General features: G+C 31.9%; 1 protein-coding gene across 1 annotated transcript; it reads right to left on the reverse strand.

The window, feature by feature from the left end:
• Window positions 1-9,009: 9,009 nt before the first annotated feature.
• On the reverse strand, window positions 9,010-11,394 carry LOC133675618 (tubulin beta-5 chain-like). The gene is made up of 3 exons (XM_062097047.1): window positions 10,654-11,394; window positions 10,204-10,473; window positions 9,010-10,018 (listed from the first exon to the last, which is right to left on the reverse strand). Exons 1-3 carry the CDS (start codon window positions 11,045-11,047, stop codon window positions 9,348-9,350), a joined length of 1,335 nt encoding a protein of 444 aa, XP_061953031.1. The 5' UTR covers window positions 11,048-11,394; the 3' UTR covers window positions 9,010-9,347.
• Window positions 11,395-13,674: the final 2,280 nt, after the last annotated feature.

Here is a 13,674-nt window from a genome sequence, read left to right on the forward strand (position 1 = left end):
TACAAAAACTTTTATTCAAAGAGATAATTACAAACCTCTCAAACGAGACTAATCTTATTCTTTAAAATAATACAAGGAAATCCAGATAAAAACCAAAAAAAAAATATTACGAAAGCCTAATGTGTTAAAGGGTTACTTCGTCGTCCGAATGAAGAACGTTCTCCGTTTGAAAACACTAGCAGATCATAGCACTCATTTGTGGTATGGAAGGTGTCACGGGGTTAAATTTTTCGCCACGAAATTCAACCCAATGCGGCAGTCTAGTCCCGACTAGACTCAGCCTTGCCTCACTCTTTTCGCTCGTGTTTCCCTACGACTATGTGTTTCGCTCACCCAAAGAGGTTCTCACAATAGCTTCGTCGCAAACAAGGAAACCAACACAAGCAAGCACAACAAGATTACAAGAATCCCTCTCAACCTTTATTTATCTCATCAACAAAGGAATACACAACAAGAGTGTGTGTGCTATGCACAAAATCGCATGCTACCACAACAGAGGCTTGGCAAGCCTATTTATAGACATACATGAGCTGCAGGCTCCCCCCCATTATCCCCCATTTTCGGGACCTAGTGGAGCACTTCCTCCATCCCATGATCCCATGTTTTCAGGACATAGTGGAGCACTACCTCTTACCCATGATCCCATGTTTCCAGGACTTAGTGGCATGGAGAACACCCCAGTTATGCTCCCACGTTTTGCCTCCCATGAAGCTGCCACTTCCCCCATTTCCTGGCTGTCTACTTGGCAGTCCCAACTGCCTGTTCTGCTGCGTCAGCTGCTGACTTAGAAGGTCCAGTATCTAAGCCCCCACATCCATGCCAAGTCGTAGCTCAAAGACTCGCATAGATCATTGCACGCTGCTTGCCGAATTCATTTCTGCCTATGCAAGGCTGCCGCTGTCCATCGCTGCCGAATTCTAGGCAGTGTGCCTTCGTTGGCGCGTCCCCGCGCCTAGAGCCCTAACAGAAGGCCTTTATTCCTCAGCGGTAAAACTCATCTACACAAAAATAATTATTTTCGTTCCAATGATATACTCTTAGACCACTCACATATATATACATTTTTTATTTATACATTAATAAATTAGAAATAACTTTTTTCACTTAATACTTCTTTGTTTAATTAGTTAAATATTCTACAAAATAAATCATATTGCATAGCTGAATAGAAAACATACGCTAGAAAAGTTCATTATGTGGACATTTACATTCTTACGGATATATATTTATATATTTGCTAATAATATGGTTTAAATTTCTTCTGCTTAAATATTTTCTTTACTTGGTAGGATTTCAACTTTGAATCTTTAATTTCTTGTTCTATGAAAAATATGGTGTTCCAAATAAATAAGAAGAAATAAAAAATAAAAGACCTAAGATATCAAAGTCCAAACCCAAACTAATTCTAAGACTCCTAAACTAAAACCAAAGCCCACAAGCCGGCAGGCTCAATTGGAACAAAAACAGAGAAGATATAGAGCTAGTATAACTTCTTATATTGGATGTAAACAAATATTAAAAATTAAAAGAAAAAATTATCTTCAACTTTGTATAGTTTTTTTTTTAATTTTATCTTTGTTTTTTTAGAAATTATAGTTTATACCCTGATTCAAAATAATTTTATATTTAGATAAAATAAATAAATAAAAAATAAATTTCAATTTAAACCTTTTTATAACAAGAGCAGTGGATGGAGCCCTTTTTATCATTTTAGGTTTTGTCTTTAAACCTCATATTTTCTATGTTTATTTGCAGTATTATTACTCGATTACATTTTAACTTTGTGTTTTCTTTATTAGATTTTTTTTCTTTATTATATTCAGTTATATACTCCTTATATGTTTTATTTTCTCACTTTAAAAAATTTACAGAGAAGAGAATTGATGGTTTAGACTTTTTTTAATTCAATTGGAAAATTATAATATTTAATACAAGAGTTTATTAATTGTTAATTAAAATATAATTGAAATATTATAAATATTTCAAACTATTTTGTTGACTTTTTTTTAAATACGTATTAGTGTCAATTGTATACAATTTATAAACTATAAGATATAAAATATAATTTCTAAAAATAAAATAGAGGTAAAATGAAAATGATTTTTTTTCCAAATTAAAACCAATGAGGCAAAATAGCCACAGGTAATTTTATCCATCTCTTCTTGGTATTTTTGTATTGAATAATAAAAAGTAGTAGTATATATATTATAATAATAACAATAATTTTCTGCTGTTCAAGAAAGTAGAAATTTCTCATATCCAACACACACTAATCTCTTGAAATATTTATTTATTCACTAATATATTTAAAATTCAAATCATTCATTTATAGTAAAATATATATATATATATATAGATAAAAGATTATATTATAAAATTAAATATTTTTAGTGGTTATAGTATAAAATATAATTAATTTCACTTGTATATTATAGCTTGAGAGACTTTCTTTGCTGGGTAGAAGGAATTTCTAAGTAGGAAATTACTGTTGAAAGATTAAATAAAGAAAGCAAAGATATCAAAGCCCAAGACTCAAGACGAATGCTAATACCCTAAACCATCATAAAAACCCAACACAAATTCAAAGCTCAAAGGCGTAATTTAACCAAACCCAAAATACTTAAGGGACCTTAGAAAGAGTTACAACATGTTTCATATTTATGTTTGTATTTAAAAAATATTATTGAAAAAATTAAATTTTTTATTTTAAATTATTTTTTTATGATTTTATATTATTTAATGTGTTAGTGTAAAAATTAAATTTAAAAAATATATTATTTTGATATATTTTTAAATAAAAAACAGTTTAAAAAACAATCGGGCTTTTAATATACAAATTATTGTTTATTTTTGTAAACTGTAAACCCTAATTTTTGCATGATGATGGCATAGCGTTGGTGCGAGTTAGCTTCTTCCTTTTTTTAATTGTTTCTTGTGAAGTTGTCTGAAAGAATAGCAAGCAATATAGGATTTGATTTTATTATTATTATTATTATTAACGTGAGTGTCCAAACCAGTTTGCGTGTACCTCGACTAATCCCACAGACCTTGAAGTTAACGAACATGTAAGCCTCCAATGACCATCATATTAGCAATCACAAAACTTGAACCTGAGACCATAAAAAAATCTAGGCCAGCTTGCGCATACCTCGACTAATCCTACGCGTTCTGAAATTAATGAACATGTAAGCTTACAGTGGCCATCATATTAGCAATCACAAGACTCGAACCTGAGATCATAAAAAAAAAATCTCTTAATCCCAAACTTTTATAATTGAGCCACCTATAATTTTATCATTATCAGAGATGGAAAAGAAATCATAAAAGGCTGTCATCCCTCAGTCTAAAACTTAAAGCCCGTTGATTCTTGCAATGAGCCAAGGAAAAACAATATCCTCTTTTAAAAAAATCTCTAATATCCTTGCCTTCTATACAGTACTATACATAATTATTAGAAATTATGATAATTATTTCTAAGATTAAATCAAATCATAACTATGTTACTGTTATTAGCATGATTTGTAATATGATTTTCATGCAATCCCAAAACATCTTATTGTCATTTTTAGGAAGATAATGGAAAACATTAACAATAACTAATATACCTTGGAAAAATATTCACCAGAACAATGTAGTGATGGATTTGTCATTCCCACATAAAAACCTTCAACCGACTATTGGAGGTATGATAATTATTACACGAGGCTCATTTGGATATTATCAAATTATTCATTTTAGATAGGTAAGTTGATCTTTTTTTTATTTTAAAAACAAAATACTAAAATACTCTTGAAAGCAAAATTTCTAGAGATGGATTACAAGGATACTTTCATCTTTTCATACAGGTTATTTTGTAGTTATTAGGTTAAGAAGGGGTAATTCAATCTTTGAATAAATATAAAGCATATTAAAAAGATGGTTGACACGTGCAATGCACACGTAAGCAAGTGGGAGGCACCCATGTCTTTTGAGAGGTGCGTGCGGTGTCTTTCAGTAGCCAAAAATCAGCTATCATCGTGTCATTGAAAAAACTATGTTGCTCTCTTCCTTTTAGGCTAGCGTGTGGTGGTATTTGGTTGTTAGAGAGATACTGGTGAATTTTTTCTCTTACTTGTACTTATCTCTCTCTTTGCCTTGAAAGGTGCACTGCCCAAGAAAAATTTCATAATTATCCTTTAATTTATCAGGATGTTAACTACGGTTCTTATTTTTTTATAACTAGTTTTTTTTCTTGGTTTTGTATAAAAAATTTAATTGTTTTTAATTACATCATTTGATCTCATTTTGTCTAATTTGGTCTTTATTTTTTTTTATTTTGCTGAATTGATTGTTCTTTCCAATTTCACCATTCAATCAAGAATTTGTTTTTATTTTTTATTTTTATTTTGATCCTCATTCTTTTAATTTTTTTAGTTATTTTGTTTAATTAATTTTTTATTTTCAAATTTATCCTTCAATCAAAAATAAAATTTATTTTATATTTTTATATTTTGATCCATTTTTTTAAGTGTAATTTGTTTTTTTTTTATTCTTTTATATAATTGATATTCTTTTTCAAATTAATCCTTCAACATTTAATTGATTGAGAATTGAGTTTTATGGTTTTTCCAGATAAGGTACTTTCGGTCTAATACCTTGAGTCATGAGTTTGAAAAGTTAACATGGGTTGATATCGGTTTTTTTTTACTTATTTTTTTTAGCTTTTTGATTTTTTATGTTTTTTCTATTATGTTATCTCAATCTCATAACTTGAGTTGCGAGTTAACCTAGGTTGGCCCGCCTCTTAGTCTCCGAGTTATAAGTTTTTCATGCTAACTCGGATTGACTCAAACTAGTTTTTTTCATGTTTTTTAACCTAATTTATCCTTTTGTATTTAATAGAATGGGAATTAAACTACATCATTTGTTTTCTTTTACAAAAATATATTTTTTTCATGTTATTGCTATCACTTTTTTTAAATTCAATTTATTTATTGTTAGTACTTGTTTTTTTATTATCCGATTAAAAGAAAACCAATTTATTTAATTCAAATGAATTAAAAACTCGAAGGGTAAACATAACGTTGGTCCACTGCTATTTGTGGCTAAAAATAAAATATTGATGCTAGAGATGGCAATTTGGACTCTCAATAACAGCCCAAATGCAATTATGCCCAGTAACGGGCCGAACACCCCTACTTCTGCAACTACAGCCACCAATTCCATCTCAACTCACCATTGCTAATGCCCATTGCCATGATAACAAGAAGAAAATAATAATCAAGTAACTACCAAGTTCTAGCAAAAGGATAGACCATCGCGTTTTCTTAAATTTTAAGATTATTTGTTTTTGTTTAAAATATTTTTTTGTATGTTTTTTTATTTTTTTGAAGTATTAATATCAAAAATAATTTTTAAAAATAAAAATATTTTATTTTAATATATTTCTAAATAAAAAACACTTTAAATTGTTAATACTATTACAATTCTAAATATACAGATTAAAAACAAACGTGAAATCTTGAGGGATCAAACTTTATTGGTACCAAAGAAAAATTGTTTTTTTATTTTTATCAATAATTTAATAACATTTGTTTTCAATAATTTAATAACAATTTTCAAAAGGGAATCAAGGACAGAACTCTTTTTTTCATGTTTCGGCCACAATAATTTTTCTAAAAAAAAGAAGAGGAACACTTACAAATGAAATGATTGTTTTTATATCTAAAAGTATTTAAAAAAATGATTTTTTTATTTTAAATTAACTTTTTATATTTTGAAATTATTTTAATGTATTAATATAAAAAATAATTTATTAAAAATAAAAATAATTTATTTTTAATAAAAAAACATTCCTTTCACCAAACAATTTAATTGGAATGGTAGAGACATCTCATAACGAATCCAGACTTTAAATGATGTGGGGGCATAATGACACGTGTTGAATTTCAAGAGGAGCAGTGCTCTAGATCATCACGAGTTCCAAAACAGAAGTAAAGTAAATATAGACAGACTCGTTCGATAGCAATTTTTGGTTTCGAAATGTGTCGGTAGATTAGCCACTAACAATATTGTTGTCTGAGTGAGGTGCTCAGATTTCTCTTGCAGCAATTTATATACATTATATGACTTCAATCAGAAAACAACTAATTCCCAAGGGATCGAAATGAAAACAGCTAAATTTTAGAGAGATAAATTCCATTGAAAACAAATAAAAAAAATATTACACGATGAAATTATAAAAGACTAAGTTTAAAAATAAAAAAAATAAATAAGGTTGAGTGTACCTTGTAAACTCAAATTAAATTTTTAAACTTGTAATTCATTAAATTCTCAACTCAAACTATATTAAGAAACTCAACAAGTGAAAAATTAAATGTCGGGAGATAAAATTTATTAATTTAATTTAATTTTAAACTAAAATTTCTTTTAAAAAACTATATTTAACAAAGAAACGCCGGTGTGATTACTATATATAAAAAATTCACCAGCTTAGTATAAAACTATAAAAAAATTATAAATTTCACCAGCACGCTCAGAGGGAAACGCAGTGTCTGGTATGCCCAGCTTAGTATTTGAGCGCTGATTCTTTCCAAGAGTCCTCTGCTAATAGTATTTATTGTTCATAACGTGTCTTTCAGGTGCTAATTATTGTCATATTTTTTTTTTTCAAGCCATCCTTCTCCTGATGAGAAGATCAAATGCAGATTCGTAGAAAATGAATCCTTTTAACCGTGCAGTTGCATGAAAGATTTAAAAGTTACCACAATACTCTTTCATCAGTGGGCTATTTTCTCTCTGTTGGCAGTAAATCTCTAGATTTCAAAAAGCTTGGGCAGCCCTTTCAAGATCCAACGGCACTCTGTAGCAAAAATTCGATGTAATCTTTAGATGCCTAGAGTGGGTAATGATCCACGGCACTTACAAGAGAGAAGACCTTGCATGCCTGCTCGACTTGCTAGTGAGTAATTATGGAAGGAGTAATTTATGAGACACAAGTTTACAACATCATTAAGTGTAAAAGCTAACGTTACAAAAGATGTTCCAGAGTTCATCAAGCTGATAATCCTTCTATTTTATTAGCACGTTTGGCGTCCCCCGCCGCCGCCACCGCCTGAACCGCTTCTTTTGTAATAATGTCTAAGCTGATACATATTTTATTAGCAAGCTGATAATCCTTCTATTTTACCTTCAATAGAGAGCCCACAGTTAGCATAAACATATATATATTCTTTCAGCAAGTATGTAGGAAGCCAAACATAGGAAAGTTACTTGAGTTATTGCTCTCTTTCCTGGAGTGTTGGACAGTGTTTTATGACATGCTGTATAAAATCAAGTATAAGGCAGCAAAATGCCTTCAGATTTTTGTGGATCTCGCTTTTCATCCGACACCGAGGATAACATATACATTGCTACTAGCTACAATTGGCATATGTACAATTTTTATCAGGCAACTGTAAAAGCAAACATATGTTATGAGCTTAAGGAAATTTATGTTGATCATTTGAACTTGTCAGTGATGTCCTTCCCAGATCTGACAACAACCGGAGAAGTTGAGAGACTACCCTGTGGTTCTTGTTCGTCCAAAAGCAGTCACCTTTCTGTTGTCTTCAAAGACTTATAGGGAGTTGATGTGATGTTTCAGAAAAATAAATAGGAAAAAGGCAACAATGCGTTGGGGAGTTAAAATAGATATAAATAAATAAAAAGTATTGTGTTAATTGAATAAAATTTGATAAGTAAAAAAAAAATCTGATTTGAGAGAGAGAAATCTGGCAGGAGAGAAGAAAGTGTTGTAAATAATAAAAATTATTTTAAAAATATTTATTTCACGTTAAAATAATATAATTTATTTCTTGTAAATATATAGTATATATAAAAATTTTTATTTCACATTAAAAAAATTATTTAATGTTTATATAATAAACTTTTTTATATATGATAATAACTAATAAGTAAAGAATATTAAACTCGCATGTGTAAGGTTAAGTCAAGTAAAAGAAAAACTTCTAATTGTCTTGTGCATGAAATAATGTTATATTTTCTGAACTTTTTATTTCCCGTAATAATTTATTTTTGATTATTATATTGAAACCATAATTTTTTTAAACACTTGAAATTAATTTTATAATAGTTTTGAAATCCTAACAAAATTTTTATTTAAAATTTTTTTAATAACTATATTTTTTTTAATTTTCTAATAATTCTTATATATTTTTAGCTATTGTGACAACTTTTTAATTCTAAACTGATACACAATCCGAACTGTATCACTGCATCACGGATCTGAACATCTTCTCTTGCGCGAAATACTGGCGGCAAAAATGGGACGATCATTTCTTCAACTGCTTTAACAACTGGGATATTACTTGCTGAAATGTGAATCCAACCAAGATTTTAGGGATTGCTTCAACCTTGGATTCTCACACTAACTTGGTCTATTTACGAAGATACACATGAAAGCATGAGAACTTGATGGCATCAGTAATAACCAATTCTACAATGAACAAGCCAAGCTAATGCACAAATCAAATTGCTGAAGAAGTGCTGGTGGTTGTCCTCCTTGTTGGTGTGGAAGAAGAACAAGCCGTGGCAGAAATTAACTACACTTAATTTAGTACGTAGCTAGAATTGCTCTATGTTTCTTGTTGTTTAATGGTAGATTCAGCAGTTGAATTATGGTTAGAAAGAGAGGGAAAAGGAGGCAATTTTTGTTGAAATTTTGGGACCATGGAAAATAAGTAGAAATGGACAATGTTGGGTGTGTGGGGTTTGGGCTTCCATGTCCGAGGCCATGCATCTTGGTAGAAGTTGTTTCTGGATCTGTTGAACTCGTTAAATTGTTTATAACATAGTAAAATGAAAGAATTTGAAAAAAGGAAGAAGCTGAGTTGTACTTGGGTGTCTATGTGTGTGTGTGTGTGTGTGTGTGTATTTCAGACATGCAATTGGATCCCGAATCCGAGCAACATAGGCTGCTGCAAATCTACTGCTGCTCTCAATTTGGGCAGGATGAGGCTAGTTGATTGATAAAAGCAAACGAAGGTATTTTGCAATATAGATGCTTAAATTGAAGAATGTAGGCAACTCATCACCTAGTTCTACATTTTTTTCGTCAAACTAAAAGGCCAAAGACAGCCTGACACGAGGTTTTATGCCTTGTTCTCTTGAAGCAAGTTACTAGAGTGGCTTAAGCAGAGCAGCACTACCACAATACCATTGCTCTTATTGAGAGTCATTCTTAGGGAATGCATGCAAATCACACAAACATTCATCACTGTCTTCACAACATTTGAAATATAAAAACAAAATCCTATCGATTTACTGCAGCACGCAGCATACGAAGCAGCAAAATAGCTGAACACCTTTCAGTTTTCGACTCCATCCTCCTCCTCATACTCAATATCTTCTTCAGTAGTGGCATCTTGATACTGTTGATACTCAGCAACAAGATCATTCATGTTGCTCTCAGCTTCAGTGAACTCCATTTCATCCATTCCTTCTCCTGTGTACCAATGCAAGAAGGCCTTTCTCCTAAACATTGCTGTGAACTGCTCACTCACTCTCCTAAACATCTCCTGTATGGAAGTTGAATTGCCAACGAAAGTTGAAGCCATTGAAAGCCCTTTTGGTGGGATATCGCAAACACTAGACTTCACATTGTTCGGTATCCATTCCACAAAGTAAGATGAGTTTTTGTTCTGCACATTGATAATTTGCTCATCGACTTCTTTTGTACTCATTTTGCCTCTAAACATAGCTGATGCTGTGAGGTAACGCCCGTGTCGAGGATCAGCTGCACACATCATGTTCTTGGCATCCCACATTTGTTGGGTGAGCTCAGGGACAGTGAGAGAGCGGTACTGCTGTGATCCTCTAGATGTCAGAGGAGCAAACCCCACCATGAAAAAGTGAAGCCTTGGGAATGGGATTAAGTTCACAGCTAGTTTTCTCAGGTCTGAGTTAAGCTGACCCGGAAAGCGCAAGCAACAAGTAACACCGCTCATCGTTCCTGAAATCAGATGATTCAAGTCTCCAACTGGAAGAGCAGGAAAAGAATTATTCATCAAAGGCAGTTTCAGAGAGAAATAATCGGTTTAGAAAGGTCAAAACCAAAACCAAAATTACAAATCTTATATGGTTGCATGGTTTAAAATCTAAGCTGAATCTAAAACCACTCTAATGCTTCGTGACCGAAGTTTTGTAATATTGCAATCTACTTACAGCTTGGGGTAGTGAGTTTGAGAGTCCTGAAGCAGATATCATATAGTGCTTCATTATCAAGAACCATACATTCATCAGCATTCTCCACAAGTTGATGAACAGAAAGGGTAGCATTGTAAGGCTCCACGACTGTGTCCGACACTTTGGGAGATGGGAACACAGAGAATGTGAGCATCATTCTATCCGGGAACTCTTCTCTGATTTTTGAAATCAGCAAAGTTCCCATTCCAGACCCAGTTCCCCCACCAAGGGAGTGGCATACTTGAAATCCTGCAACATTGATCAGAAAAACAGTTCATTTATTTTTGAGTCCACTGAGATTAATTTTCAGGGAAAATGTTGCCTAATCTACCAAGCTCATGAGCAGTTTAGCAATCCTTATATCCGACAAAAACAGCAATGCAGGATTATGAAAAAACAAATTTCTTTCTGAATTTTATGTCGACCAACCTTGTAAGCAGTCACAATTCTCAGCCTCTTTCCTGACAACATCCAGGACCGAGTCAATAAGCTCAGCACCCTCGGTGTAATGGCCTTTAGCCCAATTGTTTCCTGCCCCCGATTGCCCGAAAACGAAATTATCAGGCCGGAAAATCTGCCCATATGGACCGGTCCTGACGCTGTCCATAGTGCCAGGCTCAAGGTCCATAAGAACAGCCCGTGGCACATACCGGCCGTTACTAGCCTCATTGTAATACACATTCACTCTCTCTAGCTGTAAGTCCGTCTTTCCGATGTACTGGCCGGTAGGATCAATCCCATGTTCATCACAAACCACCTCCCAGAATTTTGATCCAATTTGGTTCCCACATTGCCCTCCTTGAATGTGAAGAATCTCACGCATGGTGGTCTAATAGGAAGCTCGTAGCCCGAGGGCAAAATGGGAGTAGTGTTGAGATATTATAACAGAAAACTGAACTCTCCCTGAAGGGGCTTGAAATGGAGGAGTCACGGTGGGGTTATTTATACACAGAAAACAGAAAGATCCTCTATTTCCTCTTGTGAGAATTACATGAACGTCCTTGGCTTGTGATGTTGAGATGAAGGGTGAGGATTAGAATTTGGGTGAGTGATCGGATGGTTGAAGATTGTCCGTCTGGCTAAAGATGGCTCGAGTGTTGTCCGTTAATGGGGGGATTTATTGTGTGCATAGTTGCCATTTGGTGGCGGAGGCTGCAGCATTGCCGGCTTAAGAGGCCTACAGTTTGTCGCTTTTGGTAGCAAATAAAGATAGCATAGTAGTTGATGTTGTGGTTCATTGCTTAGGTGACAATGTGCTTCATTACAAAGTGACAGCCAAATTTAGAAGATGAGTTTTGCCTTTGTAGGCCAACTCTTGTCCATTCTTCTTTACGTTGTCTTTCTAATTTAGCATTACTAGCTAGGATAGTAATATCCCCATGACTTCGTGAAATTATTAGATCAATTTAGTGGTTTTTTTTACATTATGAGTTTATAGATTAAGTCAACAAAGTATATAACAATATATTTATAGACTTAGCCAAAAAACAAATATAGACAAAATCATATGCAATGCCTAACATGATCTGACATGACCCGTTAAAATTAGATATTATAGATATTATAGATGATAGTGAGTAAAAAAATCTAAGAAATGAATATCATCGGTCGAGTGGCAGGTCGATAATTTTGAAACCTTGTTAATTTGACCAACCTGTATACCACATACTCATTTTGTCTTTATATTTGATAGTTTTGGATTGATGATTTATTTTTATTTTATTTAGAAATGCTTTGATTCCAAAGTTTTTATTAGTGAGTTTTCTATTAGATTTATTTAACGTAACAAAAAAGAATTTGCCTCTTAGCTGGAGGGGAAATGAGAGATAATTAGAATTTAATGGCAGTGCACCACAATATGAAAATTAGACCTAGCATCAAAGATATCATGTACAATACACACGGTAAGTCCACCTCTAAATATAACTTCATGAAAATTAGCAATATAAATCCAATTCATGGATATTTATAGTATCCATAAAAAAAATTAGTTCAACCTAGTATATCTAGCATGTTCATGTTCGGAAAAAAATTAAATGGATTGGATTTACAATTTTTAAAATATTAGAAGTTGAGTTATATACAATTATAATTATAAGATTAAACTCAACCCAACTATATCTATGAATACCACTATAAAATGCAAATATTTATTGTATTCTATTTATATGTATAATGGCCTAATTAATCCATAAGTGTTAAAATACATTAAATTTAATTAATTCTTGACTAACAATGTGAATTGACCTCTAAAGTTTTCAAAAGGCGTATCACATACCAAAAGAACAATTCAAAGCAAAATATTGGATAAGGCTATATTTTTCTTTTTTCTATAATTTACAAAAGACTATTTAAAATGCATCCGTTAAATATTCGAAATGGATATTATGTTGGGATTACGTTAGGCATGATAGCAGGGATTCAGATTTTATGGAGTTAGAAATGGATTCATCTGTAGATGTTGGTCATTCCCACTAGGAGTCATCGACCAAAATCCTCTTTAATTTTTAAAGAGATTTTTATCTCATCAATCGTGACTAAGATGTTGATATTTGCCATATTTGTGAAGAGGATATCCATTGTACTATTGGGTGGAGCTAGGATTTTTGTTTCTAGGGGAGCCCAAACTAATATAATAATTTTTTTAATTTATCATATATGAGTTGCATGCACAAAAAGAATGCATTATCTAGTTTTGCGCAAAGAAAAATATAAAACGATATAAAGTTTATTACAAACATAATAAGTAATGTAAAAACTTACTGTAAATATAAAATGAATAATCTTTATAATATATTCATCATTTTAATTTTAATGGTCTTTCTATCTATTAAATATAAATATACAAAGTTTATAAGAAACGTTGGATAAAATGAAACATTATTTATGTTTGTAAATTTTTTGAATTAAAAAAATAACAATAAAAATACTAAAGAAAGATTCTTACATATTTATTTTAATTGTACTCGTCGTTCTTTCATGTAATAGAAATCATTGATTATCATATCTATTAAAAATCTTTCAGCAACCTCTTTTTCTATATAAACAACCAAATAATCTGCAAGAAAATTATTTTTCATCCGATTGCGAAGTCTTATTTTAACAGTCTTCATCTGAAAAAACTCGTTCAATAATTGTTGTTGAAATTGAAAGAGTCAAAATAAACCGAATCGATCTGTTAATTAGTGGATAAATTGTTGATTTTCCAGTTTCTACCAATCTTTGGCTTGAGTTTACAATCGATGATAAATTCTTAAACTCTGGATGATTGGGCACGTCAAGCTCATAATGTTGCAACTAGAATCTCAACTGAATTTTTTCTTAGTTAGAAAAATCTTCAGGATAAAACTTATCAACAAGCTTGCATATATCTTCAATACTTATAGGTGTTTTCAGGATCCAAAGTTGCACTCAACATAAGAAGCTCGGTCACTTGCTCACTTAATCTAT

Source organism: Populus nigra, chromosome 16 (assembly GCF_951802175.1).
Source record: "Populus nigra chromosome 16, ddPopNigr1.1, whole genome shotgun sequence".
In the NCBI taxonomy this organism is placed as follows: Eukaryota; Viridiplantae; Streptophyta; class Magnoliopsida; order Malpighiales; family Salicaceae; genus Populus; species Populus nigra.

Coding starts and splice junctions, on each gene's coding strand:
- LOC133675618 (XM_062097047.1), bottom strand. CDS start 11,047: ATGCGTGAGATTCTTCACATTCAAGGAGGGCAATGTGGGAACCAAATT. Junction 10,474..10,653: donor GAATTGTGACTGCTTACAAG/GTTGGTCGACAT, acceptor TCAATGTTGCAG/GATTTCAAGTATGCCACTCC. Junction 10,019..10,203: donor CAAACTCACTACCCCAAGCT/GTAAGTAGATTG, acceptor CTGCTCTTCCAG/TTGGAGACTTGAATCATCTG.